Genomic DNA, 14,953 nt, shown 5'->3' on the forward strand with positions numbered 1-14,953 from the left:
TTAAAAAAAGCTATTCTGGAATGTTCCTAGTTTATATATATTACGGCATATTTTTCTTTTCTTTTAAACCTTTTTAGTCATCAGTGATCTTTTAAGTCATCAATATATTTGGAGTCAGTATTATTCAACTTGGAATTAAGTGATTTATTGGAGCTTGGATTATTAATTATTCTTGTGGATTTTATTGTGGAATTTTTCTAAAGTGTTCTTGGATTTAACTTGGATTTAACTGTTGCTATTAAAAGGATCATTTCAGGATCAGACTAGACATTTGTAATTTTTCATTTTCATTTGGACTTCAGGTATTTGTTAACATAATTTGTTATTTTATTTTTCTTTAATAATTTTTCTGTAATAAATTTGTTATTGTTACAAGTTTGTTGCTGGCTTTTCTTTCTCGTTACGCCTGGCTCGTAACAAGCGGTAACGAGGCTCTGCCGAGTTTCCGCTTAACAGTTACCCGAGAGCTACATATTCCCGTCTGTACCAATAGCCGGTGTTTGATTCTTTTTCTTGTATATTACGTGTCAATTATTTTTGGAACAGATATTATGCAAACTGATATTCTCATTACGCACTTTTTTCTTATAGTAGCGTATGAACAAACAACTTCATTCATAACGGAAAAATGACGTCATCCTAAGTACGCGATTCATTCATAAAAGGCGCGCGTCAATGACGTCATTTAATGCATGCTACTTGTCTTACATGGGGGTGTAAGACAGAGTTTTCTAGCACCGGTGTAAACGGTAGATAACCCTGTCTGAGATGCAAGAATTGGCTTTCTGCAGCATATCCCATGCATGCTCAATTGGATTTAAATCCGGCGACCTCGCTGGCCAATCCTTTCGGACTAAAGTTACCTCCTCAAGATATCGGTTTGTGATGTGGGCTTTGTGTATATACGGGCGTTGTCATCAATAAAAATGAAATCAGGGCCGACTACGCCAGCGTACGTGCGAACATGGACGTCTAAGACGTACCTTACTGTCGTCAGTGTACCGTTTTCAATGATGTGTAGGTCCGTTTTCCCCTGATCGCTTATTCCCGCCCACACCATGACTGAACCCCTACCAAAACGGTCGTGTTCTGCAACGCATGCTGGAGCTAAGCGTTCATTTTCACTTCTTCAAACCCTAACCCGTCTGTCCATGAAGTCCAAACAAAACATTGACTCATCAGTGAAGAGGACCGGGGTCCAATCATTAACTGTCCATGTGACATGACTCTGCGCCCATTGCAAACGCTCTTGAATATGGCGTTGATTCAAAGGAATGCAAATTGCTGGCCTCCGTGACCTCAACCCAGCATCATTCAACCTGTTTCTAACAGTTTGTGTGCTTATCACGACACCAGTTACATTCTGGAAGTCGTTACGTAGGGTCGTAGCGTTCAGAGAACGGTTTGGCGCCTGGTCTGAAGGACAATAAATCGGTCCTGGGCTTTGAGTCGTTGAACGTTTCCCGACTTCAGCAAGGCCCTGCAAGACATTTTCAGTCCTTTTGGAATCCGTTCCACATCCTGGGATATCTACGCTTTTGGATACCCCAAGGACATGGGCAACGGGCCTTTGGAACGGGCCAGCCTCCAACATTCCAATACCCCTGTCCATCTCATCTTCACGAAGACGACGTTTTAAACCTGTCGATTTGTTAATTTAATTAGTTAGTTTAATTTCGAACACAGTTTTTTACAATAAAACGAGAGAAGTCTTGCAGCTTGTCACAAGGGGTTTAAGTGAAAGCCACATGGTCATAAATTACTAAATGTCCATTGGTATGCTTTTCCACGTGCTTATTCATGCAAGGTGTACATGACAATTCGGTAACTTAAGTACACGATTATAAGGTCCCCGTACAGGTGTATCGTTAGCGGAAATATGATTATAATATGATGATAACAAGACTGAAATATGCAATGTCAAAAAGGTGATCCTTAGCAAATTTTGAGTTGTATATAATTAAACAAATTATATATACGCCGTAAATTGGCATAGTTTGTAACAGAAATTAGAGCCTTTAGGAAGTTTTTTCTCTCTTTCTTTGTTTCTTGTTTACATTCCAGTTGAATAATTGAATGGCTATTTATGTTAATGATAAGAATCGGGCGGGTGATTTAGATTTGCGTCCGCGTTAAAATAGAAGCACTTATAAATATCAAAAGGAAAAATCTCTTTTTTTTTATAATCTTTTTGTTTTTGAATCAAAAATATTGTAACGGGCTACACGCTAATTGACATAAAACAATAGATATTTTGATGTTTTACCGAGAAATATTTACACATCAGTGTAACTGACATGAAGGTTAACAAAATTAGGTAGGGATATTCCTACGACATCAGTTAAAATGGCGGCGGGAATTACCAAATACCTTACGGAAAAAATCAACTTTTTAAATCATGTTGGTTTTTTAACAAAGGACATCTTAAAACACCTTTTTATTGTATTTTTATAATCTACATATGGAAATATATTCAAAACAGGAAAAACATGCCTATTTCTGGCCACAGACCTTTAAAGAAACCGAGATGGCAGTGTGAAGTTATTTATTGGCGAATGTCCAGATATGGGGATACCCGTTTTTCATGACATAATAAATATTGCCCATTTTCATAATAATATTAAAAATGTAGTAACTTTTATTTTCCGGATGCACCACTATGAAGAACCTTTTTCAGATCCAATTGTCAAAACAAAAGGTGGAACGATTCTTTTGATTTTAATTAAATATACTTGCATGAGATTAGCTGATGATTGTTTAGGTAAAGATTTTAACTTGGTGTTTTTTACTTCACAGGCCCGACCCGAAAAAAATTGGCTTGTTTGGGTTATTTTGAAAGACCCAAAATACTTTTTTTAAAATGGGTCAGGAAAATGAAAACTATATGTTAAAAAGTGGCTTTTTGATGCCTTTTTTTGCCATTTTTTAAATTGGGGAAGGGGTCTAAAATATTTTTTTTAAAAAAATTGCAGAATTATGAATTTGGGTTGACATTTTAAAAGGTTTTTTTTTTTTCAAAAGTGGGAGAAAATAGAAATTAATGTTAAAATGATTTGGGAGGGAAAAAAAATCCCCTTTTTTAAAAAAATTTTTTGAGGGGAGGATGCCTTTTTAAAAGGTCCCTTTTTTATTTAAAAGGAAAAAAAGATAATTTTTAAAATAAATCCCAAAAAAGCTTTCCCTTTAGAAATCCCCTTAAATTTTGGGCATTTAAAATTTTTAAAAAAATCACCTTTAAACCATTATTTTTTAAAAATAAAATTAAAAAATTAAAACTAAATTGAAAAAATATAAAAATATCATCATCCAATTTTAAGGGGGCTTTTTTCTAATTGACCACTTAAAAAGTAACAATTTTTGTTCTACTAAGAAATTTTCTTAGGTTAAATTTAACTAAAATGTTAAGTTAAAGTGGCCCTTTTTACACTGACCAAAAAGAAAACTACAAAAAAAAGTTTTGTTGACCCGGAAATATTAGTCTTTTGAAATTAGGTTGACAATTGCCCAAGGGATGCGTTTTTGAACTGGGAAGAATGTTTTTGAAGGAAACCCCTCATTGTTTTTTTTTTTCCTTTTTTTTAAATTTTTTTAGGCCCGGGTTTTTCGGGAGGGGGGTCAGCCCCTTAAGCCCCTCCCAGTGGATCCGGGCCTGTTTAATAAAGCCGCCAGTCAAGCAGTTCAATTGATTATCTATAAATGAAAAAATGTGATTTTGAGAATATATGTGCTTTTGAAATCAATCAATTTATGGGAACAACCCTTTTAAAACAAAAACATTTAAAAATTGGGTGTTTCAAAATTTTAAATGGTGTCATGTTTTATAAAGAATAAAAATTTTGGAAGCAGTTCTTTTTGGAAGGAAAGGACTAATTTAAAAGATATTTTTTTAAAATTTTTCTTTTTGAGGCATTTTTAAAATTTTTTTTAAAGGTTTTTTAAACATTTTTTTAAGGGTGTAGCCCGAACCCCTTTTTTAAACGAAAAGTGGACATGGGTTGGGTTTCTTGATTGTTTTGTGTTGACCAATTTAACGTAAATAAAAGCTTACAAATTTCAAAAAGGGGAAGCCTGGGTTTTTTTTAAAAATGTACTATAATTCTCTTTCATGGTACCAAACGACCTTTTCGTGAAGAAATTTTTTCTATAAAAGTTTTTAGTTTGATAATCGGAAACTTTGATAAGTTGAGTTTCTACTTGCATCATGAAAACATTTATGTCCATTTTTTATGACAGCCACACTTTATCCTTGCATATCGTGCCTTCTTCTTAATTAAGGTAGACCATGGGTAATTTGCACCATAAGGAACTGTAAATGTGACATTTTATGACAGTTATGTGTCTTAAAGGTGATCTGTATACAAAATTTAAATAAAATCTACCATGTGGTTTATGAGTTATATTTCTGAACTAAAACTTTGCTGTTAGAAGGCTTTTTATTTCAGAAATAAGGAATCTCCAAATAATCTATAATATCATTATTATGAAAAATGTTTTCCTATTGCCCATTGTTTAGAAACAATAATAACATTCAGGTTACAAATTACACGAGCAAATGAGGGCTGTTTTCAAAGTTTGCCTAAATTTTCTTAACAGTATATTGGTTGAAAATGCGAAATATAAAATACTTTTACCGTATAATTTTTATCTTATTAAACTTTGAAAATATCTGGTAGCATATTTGCTATTAAATTTGGCATTATTTAGCAAATAATTACCTACAATAATTATATTATTAAAATCAAATACCTTTTTCTTCCATAAGGGATCTGAGAGATACCCGAATAATGTTAAAGAGAGCAAAGGAAAGAAAAAAGTGACCCTTCTGCGCCTTGAACCCACGCCCCTCAATTTCAATGTGAAAACTAAACTCTTCAAAGAGGAGGTAATGCATAACCCATGGTCTACCTTAAGAAAGAATGTTAAAATCGCTAAAAAAGTTGCCTAGACTGGGATTTGAACCCCTGACCTCTCACACCCTAAACGAGCCTGTTACCCCTGGACAATGGTGAAATTATACATAAAGGCCTGAATTAAACCAAATTATTTTAAATTTAGAATTTTCATTTAGGTTGGTAATCCTTATTAATTTCGAGGTATGTTGTTCACAGTAAACTTATTGTTTAACATTGATGTAAATAATTTAGTGAAAATCTTCTCGATTATCGATCGTCGACTGCCCTAAATTCGTCCCTGTCCTAGAGTCAATGAATAACAACTGTTCAGTTAGGGGGCGTTTAATTCCGATCACAATAATCCGAAGCCTTGCGGAAATAGCCGAGCAATTTTCATTGATTAAAAAGCCATTCATCCGCGTAATTTAATTAAGCAGATAAAATTAGATGAATGTTTTTGTTTCATTTAAACGAATTTACTGACAAAAATTCAAACACTAAGGGGTTTTAAAAGTGTACAAAAAAAATAAATATTTTTTTTTAAAAATAGAGTTGGGGCCCTTGTTAATTATAATAAAGGGTTTTGGTAATTTGGGTTGAGAAAATTTTTAAAATAAAAAACTTAATATTTTGATTGAACAGCCAATGGAAACAATCAAATGGGATAACTTTAAAGGGCAATAATGTTTAAATAGAAAAATTAATAATTAAATTTTTTTTTTCCTTGCAAGGAAAAAAAGGGATAAAATTTTAAAAAACCCTGTTAAATGGGAAAATGGTTATTTTGGGAAAAGGATATGCGTGACGGTGTTTTTTCAGCTAATATTTTTCATACCCTTCAACTTGGACGTTAATAAATGCAATTTTAATCCGAAAAGAAAAACAAAACAAAACCAAAATGTGTGTTTTTTCACTACCAAAACAATAATGTTAAATATATAAAATCTCTTACTTTTTTAAAAAGAACATTTCAAACAATAAATTTAAACCTCTTTTCTTAATAAATTTTTTCTACTTTTTAAAACTACATTTTTATAAATTTCTACTTCTTTTCTATGTAATGTGATGCCCTTTTGCTCTACACAGATCGCGCGTGCGCGAAAGAATTCTACATCCGGTCGATTTCTCATAGCAAAAGAAAGCGTCGTAAAAGGTCAATAATATATAATAATCAATAATGTATATTGGTTTAATGTGTGAATGTCCAATAACATCACCGTAATGTATGTGTGTATATACGAGTAGATAGTATAAATCATTGTAAAAGAGGTGTAAAAACGGAGCGTTTCCAGTTAAAGGAATAATAGATGAAGTTTTGAATTATCCTGAACTTCATAATTATGTTTCCCAAAATTTTTGGAAGACATATTGTTTTTGCCTTTGCCGTCTGCTACCCGTCTGTCTGTCCGTCCGGTCGTCCGTCCGCATTAAGCTTGTCCGCTCTTCACAGATCAAACTACTGGTGGGATTTCAACCAAACTTTACAGGATTGATCAGTACTATCTCTAGTTGTACGTTCCACTTCGCTGCACAAAATGGCCACCAGAGCTAAAAATAGAAATATCTTGTCCGGCCTTCACAAGTCAAACTACTGATGGGATTTCAACAAAACTTTACATGATTGATCAGTACCATCCTTAGTTGTGCACATCACCGGCACGGCACGTCCGTTTCGCTGCACAAAATGGCCGCCAAAGCTAAAATAGAAAAATCTTGTCCGGTCTTCACATGTCAAACTACTGGTAGAATTTAAACCAAACTTAACAGGAATGATTAGTACCAACCCTAGTTGTGCACATTACCGGCACATTCCGCTTCGCTGCACAAAATGGCCCCAGAGTTAAAGATAGAAATATCTTGTCCGGCCTTCACATGTCAAGCTACTGTTGGGATTTCAATGAAACTTCTCATGAGTGACCATACACAGTTTTGGGAGACATATGTTATTGTGACAAAAACCCATCTAGATTAAATTTGTTTCTATTTAAACAACAAAGAGCCATTGGTGTTTTAAAACAAAAATTTCAGATATGATTAATAATAACGTTTTGAACACTCTGTATAGAAATAACAAGCAAAATTGTCTTTTGAATGTTATTTGGATAAAATGTAGTGTAGGAAATCAAGAAAAAAATAACCCGTCTAAAAATATCTGAGCATAACTCTAGAATATAATCTGGTAGATATGGTGTAGAAACAGATTTAAACGACATGAGTGCATGCACATGTCAGCTTTGTAATATGCAAGATTTTGAAGACGAACTTCATTTTATATATTATTTTTGTCTGATCGAAATTCGTACAAAATTCATGAAAGAATAGTATTATATAAGATCTAGTACAAGTATACATGAATTGATAGAATTACTTAAGTCATGCGAAAAGTCTGTGTTATTAAATTTATGCATCTTTTTATTTTGCAAATAATAAAAAAGATATGTTAATAGGCATATATTTGAATAAACATGTAATGTTTAAAATGTGATTTAAAGATAGTGTAAAACGTTCAGTCATTAAACAAATAATGGGCTGCTGTTCTGGTTGATGTCCTATAATGTGTTAGCTTTTTGAGGCTACGTTTGGGGGTTGCGTTCATTGAACGCTGCCTTGTTTATCACACAGGTGCTAGTCCAGTCTTGGTGCTGGCTTTCGGACAAGCGATAGCAAGATAATTTCAATATTTTAAGAAATTTTATACAATTGTTAGAAGAAGCAAATTGAAAATCGAATTGAGTGTGAATAGGAGAGGGACAACTAAACAGGTGCTTCAGGTACTTGTAGCAGTGACTTTGGCGCTTGTGACGATGCATATGTTTACTGTTTTGGCCCGAACGAAACATTCAAAACAAAATGATGACCACACAGTCTGCTTAATGAATATTTATTACACAATACAAATGTTCTTTTAAAAATAAATATTTCAGAAAGACAAAAGTCTGGTTTGGCAAACTAGACAATTAGGAAATTACTTTCAGGTTGAAAGGTTTTCTACCACTGAAAACCTCGTTTATGCAATATTATGTCAAGGATAAGATCTGATACTTTTCACGTATGTTCGAATTGAATACATTTAAATAAGTGTTTCATTAACAACTATAAAAGATACATTTTATACATATTTGATTGTAATTAACTCCAACTGAATAAGAATATTAACTTTTGATGAAAGAGTAGCAGGTTTAGAATTTTTGAACAAGAATTTGGTTTAAAAGTCTGAAAGATTCAAGTTAATAATTTGAAATGCAAAGATACACAACATGTATCATTAAAACTATATTTGTTTTCTGTCACCATGTTGGTCTGTAAATATCATGCATACCTACTCCTCGTACCATAACTATTCCAAATCAAAGAAGTACAAGGATCTCGATATTTTATTACCATATGATTCGTTTTGATTATTTTGTCAATAAGGATATCATTGATTCTAATAATTCTGATATTTGAAAAAAAAATGGTTTAATATAAGTGCAAATATATGTTGAGAGCGAATATTAAGATCACTGTCCATGTGCATCCTTTATGTCAGGAAATAAATCCCAGCATGTGATCAACAATCAGATCAGAATTATGCATTTTACACAATTTAAATCTGCATTGAATTTTATCAGAGATATATTGACTGTAACACAGATATGCAAATATATTGTTATACATTTAAGTAAGCTTAACATATATTTAATATAAAACATCAAGATTTCTACATATAAATTAGTACTTACATAATTTAATATTATTTTAAATCAATTATGTATTCCACATATACTTAACCAACACCGTTTATATTTTTTAAAACATATTTCTTGTTGCCCAATATTCCTGTTTCATTAAGCTTAAATCTGATTAAAGTTTCCCGAAACTTAAGTAAAATAACACTATACCAACACAAGTAAAACAAATATCGTTAAGGTATTGCCATCCTTATGTCATACCTCCGCTTTGAAGAGTATTCAAATAGGCTAGAACTACAGTTAACTACATTGAAACTGAGGGCCATGGGTTCAAACCTCAGATGGGTCAACTTTTTGTTTTCTTTCTCTTTTTTCATTTAACATTATTTATGTATCTCTCCATCCATTTTGGGTAGTAAAAAGTGTTTATTTTTATATTATTTAATTTATATGAGTATTTATTGGCAAAATATTGCTAAATCTAGTAATAAATATGGTACCTGATATTTTCAAAGTGTAATAAAATCAAAACTAGACGGTAAAAGTATTTAATATTTTACACGATCAACCAATATACTTCTTTAAAAATGTAGGGAAACTTTGAAAACAGGCACTTATTTGGGTAAATTTTAAGGATCTTTTAAATTAGGCTCCCTAAGTAGGAAAATGGTCAAACACGTGTTAAAAATGGGTGGGGTAGGCTAACATTTTTATACATATTTTTAAATTTTGAGTAGAAACCATAATTTTGTTTATGTTGATTGTTAGCTGAATAATACTTTTTGTTTCTAACCAAAAAATAATGGGAAAACGTTTTTCATTAGAATGTTATTGCAGATTATTTAAAGGTTATTAATTTCTGAAAAAGGGTCCTCATAAACCCTAGCTTCAGTTCATAAAAGTGGCCATAATTCGATTTCCGTACGGTAAAGTTTGTTTAAATGTTGCATACAGGTGTACTTTAAGGTATATATCTGACCTATGATATAAATTCTTCAGTTCCTTATAGTGCCCGTCAGGGTGGTAATACCTTTAATATTATTTGAGTTAATAACATCATCCTCAAAAATTAACAAATATTTTACCTTTACTTCCATTTCTTTAGCATGATTGTCATCTAACAAAAGTTTCGAATTCAAACCAGTGAGAATGAGTGATTGAGTAGAAAATTTCTTTTCTAGAAGTTGAGTTTTATTCCCAAAAGGCATACTTAGTTTTCCTATCTCACCACGGAAACTGGCAATGGCATCTTTTGCATGTCTCTCATTTTCTTGTTTTGACATAACGGTGAGAGCATCGTCTATACATGGAACTGTACCATTTTTTATCGCTTTCACAAAGGCGTTCAATAATTCTAGTAACACTGCAAGAATGAGACAATTACATTCAAGCATTTATTACAATAATAAAACATTATATCATTTATTTTCATGTTAAAACGTGTAAGACTACTTTAAATTTCAATGTTATTCAAAGCTTGTATCATCACACGTTTTAAATAAATGACAATGAATGTACCGTTGTTATAATATGAAACAAGTACAAGTCTTACACGAAATAAATTTGTTTATCTTGTCTAAAATAAAGCTGATATGTCGTGCACAAACGTACTTATATTTAAGAACGATTTAGCGTTAAGGCAAATAAAACTGATTCTATATTTTATTTTTTTCTACTGTTATAAAAAAAACCATGAGGTCCTTGCACATGTATTTCAGAATAAATTTGCTGAAATTGATTCTCTTTTTGCTGTTTACTTTCTTTTCGTGTTACCATAAAATACAGGAACATCATAGTCATCATCGTCATTTATTGATAATCTGCAATAACACATTTTACAATAAACATTTCAAATAATGATGCCGTATCATAATAAATTTTTCATTACTTACTGCGGCCAGTTACAAGTTTTTTATTTTGCAGCATTTTTGCCGGACGTTCATAGACATATGCTATAAACTTTTTCGTCTCATTAACAAAGTCGTCGGAAAGGTTTTCTTCTTTAGCTTGTTCGAGGTTCTTCATTGCCTTTCTTGAGGCTGGTCTATCAAATGTGAACGCTTTCCTTTTTGTAAAATATTTTTTAATGCACAGCCTTGGTCTGTTGTATGCTTCGTCTAATTTGCTATTTTCTGTTTTCTTTCCTTTCAGGCAGTGTTCAAAATAATCGTCTTCACTACACTCTTTTCCGTCTATTTCAAGGTCAAGAGTAAAATCACGGATACACAAGACGAAATCAGGCATTAGTAAATCAAAGTTATTGTCCGTTGTGTCGGTGGCTGAAACTTTCAAGTTTTCTGACATTTTTGTGATAAAACTACACAAGCTAAGGAAGTACGTGTAACATTTCATTTCACGCACACACAAAAGCATGATTTATAATTACTTTTCATATAGACTTTTATAAATTCATTTTAAATTAACATTTTTATGTAAATGTAACAAAAATGCAGCTGTAGAGCACTTGGTTAAGTCATCAGATCAGGGATCTACCAAGATGAGCGACATTCAAGTCCCGATAGAAGTATGTCAACGGGACAATCGTAAATAGGCCCAGAAGGAAAACGAACGAACAAAGAGTAGTAAAGCTTAAGTTTCAAATTCATATTTATCGATTTGACAAAATTATTGCAGATATAAACCGGACAAGTTTAGATTTGTAGCTTAGACATATTCCGATAGTGGTCGATTGCCGTGTCATTTATTATACATGAATGCAAGTTATCTATATCGCTTGAGGCACCTTTGGCGATGGCTGATCGAGAAAATAACCGTATAGAATTTAAGTAATTAAATAAGAATGTTCAGCAAATATAGGTTTAAAAGTTATATCCCAAAATTAACTAAACTTCTCAAAATTAGGGCTATCAATGCAGCTACTTGTCACTTTAAACTTGAAAAGGTACTATTAGAATATTTGGAATGCCCACCTATAAAAGAAGAATAGGGGATAGGGGTCACTTTGGCTACATTTACTTGGCATGCACGTCGGCCATTTTGGATTATAATTTGAATGTCAATTGGTTTGGTTTCATATAATTTACGTGGATACGTAATCAAGTAGTGTGTATTCTATAACTAATCTTATCAGACGCGTTTTATAACAAAGATAATATGAATACGACAAAGATGTATTGTTTGTCAGATTATTTATATTAAACGTGTATAATAATAATAATGAAAAGGAGATTATTAAAAATAAAGATAATCATTGCCCTTGGAGAAAATAAAAAAGAATTGTTGTACTGGAAATTTATATATAAATGTGTAATAATGGTGTCAAATTTGAGTGAAAAATAAGAGTTATAATTCTAGGTCTAATAAAAGAATAAATTTGGATGAAAGTTTGCTCAGATTTGTTTATAAATTCAATATGTGTTAAAATATCAGTTTCTTACGTGAAGGTTTAGATTTTGAAAAATACTTGCTTTCATCCGATTTGAAATTGTAAAAGAAGGGATAATATAGTAGAAAACATCGCTATCATGTAATATATCTGATAAAGCTTATGTAATTGAATGAAAATTTTATACGTATTATCTATTCAAGTTAAGATATGATGTTCAAATTTACTAATGTTAGATTATATGAGTGTAGTGTATAAATGTAACCATCATAAAACAGGCGCGAATAAAGTGAGGTAATAGAATAATTATATCAGTGACATAAACAATGTGTGTGTATCAATTAAAATAAATTAATAAACTTTTCTAGAAATAATGAATGAGTAAAATATAGAAAAGCCCCTAAATGCCGATATGTACATGAAAAAGATATTGATGCGTTTGTAATAAGATGTAACTATATAAATTTGAAAAAAGAAAATTTAAAAAGGAAAACATACACGAATAAACTATAAGACAAAGAAATACATCTGGAAGTATTTCAGTTCGATTAATCATAACAGAAATAGCAAATAAAGTACTATATATGAATCAAGGGCTCATTAAATTATATTTTTTACAAATGTTAATTATAATATATAGAGGATATTTGTTTAGTTCAGTGTAAGATTGGAATATATTTCACCGAGTGAGCACCAAAAGGTATATTTCACGAGTGGCGCGGCCACGAGTGAAATATGAACTTTTGGTGTTCACAAGGTGAAATATATTCTGATCTTACACTGAACTAAATAAATTTTCTTTTTATTATATGCAAAGTAACGTTTTAAAAAGACATTAAACCTAATACTGAATGAAAAGCGCCCCAAATGATAAACAATGTGACGTCATTTTACCCGTCACTCATTTTAAGGGGATCCAAACTTTGCACGCGGTATTTTATGAAACAACGAAGGGGCTTTAAAATTTAAAAAATTTTGAAATTATCAAAGTGGTAATTTCACTGTTTCAAACAGTGAAATTACCAGTTTTATTTCACTGATATATTTCTATAAACCACCGAAAATCATGTAATAAAAGGATATATATTAGGAAAGTACCGATAGAAAACATAATTATGTAAAAAATCAGAAAAAGAGAAAAAAAAGAAAAAAGATAACAGAGAAAAGAAAATATTTCCAGATGTCACTAACAGTATGGATTCATATAAGAAGAATATCGTTCTTACCAAAATCTCTTGCTTTTGCTGATATAATCTTGAACAGCAAGAACACTATTACAGTTAGTATTATCATTCATGTTAAAGTCGCCATATAGTAGTGTTTGCAGCGTTATACTACAATAGTTTGATAAGATGTTCATGAAACTTTCTCTTATTCCATTATTAAGTGGGCAAATGAAAAAGAAATGATGTGTAGTTTCAGTAAGGATTTATATGTATATGCCACGATCCGTCGTTTGAAAAAGTAACACCAAGGTGTTTATGATAGGCTACTGACGATATCGGAGTGTCATTCATAAATAGTTGTGGATGTAACGGTTTGCGAGACTTTCGAGAAATGACCAAATTATGTTCAGATACAACACGCTCAAAAGCCTTTTAATAGGTGGGATATGGGACGATAGTTATTTGGCATAGAAGGGTCGCCTTTATTGTATATAGCATAAACATGGGCTTCCTTCCAAGACAAGAGAACCGTGCTACATTGAAGTGAAAAATTGAAAAGAGAAGTTTTTAGTTCCGATGCTGTTTTCAGAAAATACGGTTACTAATTTAATCGAGACCTGTGGCTTTGTTGATTTTCAAATTCTAAGGCATCTTCTATATCTTGTGGAGTTAGTTTTATAATTTTGGGTTTGTTTTGTGGTGTAAACAGTGTATCAAACACAACAGTCACACACATGTACCTGCTATTCGTATTTTGTTTTCCGAATAATGCATGTATTCACAACAATACATTCTTCTGTTAAACTAATATAGCACCGCAAATATTGAAACGACGCTGATTTTCTGTAAACTTGAAATATGTCCTTATGATACATGTGCCCCCACATTCCACTGTTTTGTCAATATACTGGCTCTGGGTCAAATGTTTTTGGGGCTACATGTGACACAAGTTGAAGACTGAAAAACTTTTACTAAGTCAATGACAAAAACTCTATAAAAAGATTATACATCTACTTGCAAACCCTAAAGTGCATAACTACACATGCTTACCAACATTCTTGTATACTTTTAGGACTACAGGTCAAATACTTTTTGAGCTATGCATGAACAAGCCTATAATTTATACTAAGTCCCCAGCAAACATGCATATATGCGTCCCATATGGGCTATATCTAGGCAAGCCCAATGGACCTATATGGGACCAATATGGGCAAGTCCATTTGGGTACGCCCATATTGGACCCATATGGGTCCCATATATTACAGCACTTTAGGGAAAAACGATTTTTCATTTATTTATTTCTTTAGAATTCGTTTACTTTGAGTTATAGTGTGACCACCTTGGCATAAATTGCTATTATCTTATATAAAAATCGTAGCATTAACATATATACAAGCCATGAGGGACCCATATGGGTCCCATTTGGGCAACCCGATAAATATTAGCATGCCTGAGCAGGTGCGAGAAATTAATTTGTTTAGTTTTTATATTGGTTTTAATTTTTATAATCTAATTATAAAAAAAGTGTTTTTAGACTATAAATTCAGAAATAATTTATAAAAATCAGCATTTGATGAAAAATTTATTTCGAGCATGCGCAACCGTGATTTCCGCTGCCGCTTAAAATCAAATTGTGTATTGTTACGTTAAATTGTAAAATTGTACACCAAAACAATATTTCAATTCGGAACATTTAACCACGATTTCGTATAACGACCTTTCATATTATTATCCTTACACATATATTGTGTGTGTAGGTAAGCTGTAAACCTCATTTATTTTTTGTTTTTGCCTTTGTCATGTAATTTCGCGATAGTGACATAGTCGTTTGTCAGTTTAATTTGCGACATTTTCTTGAATTTACGCCCACTTTATAAT

General features: G+C 31.9%; 1 protein-coding gene across 1 annotated transcript; it reads right to left on the minus strand.

Annotated features, from left to right (window-relative positions):
• Positions 1–1,135: 1,135 nt before the first annotated feature.
• Positions 1,136–10,874, minus strand: LOC132714050 (guanylate-binding protein 2-like; the record flags this gene model as incomplete). Its single annotated transcript, XM_060696781.1, has 3 exons — positions 10,456–10,874; positions 9,594–9,926; positions 1,136–1,641 (listed from the first exon to the last, which is right to left on the minus strand). Coding segments are annotated over exons 1-3 (1,251 nt in total), but the record flags the coding sequence as incomplete, so codon positions are not given.
• Positions 10,875–14,953: the final 4,079 nt, after the last annotated feature.

The sequence above is a fragment of the Ruditapes philippinarum genome, unplaced genomic scaffold, assembly GCF_026571515.1.
Source record: "Ruditapes philippinarum isolate M1 unplaced genomic scaffold, ASM2657151v2 ctg710_1_1_1_1, whole genome shotgun sequence".
Classification (NCBI taxonomy): domain Eukaryota; kingdom Metazoa; phylum Mollusca; class Bivalvia; order Venerida; family Veneridae; genus Ruditapes; species Ruditapes philippinarum.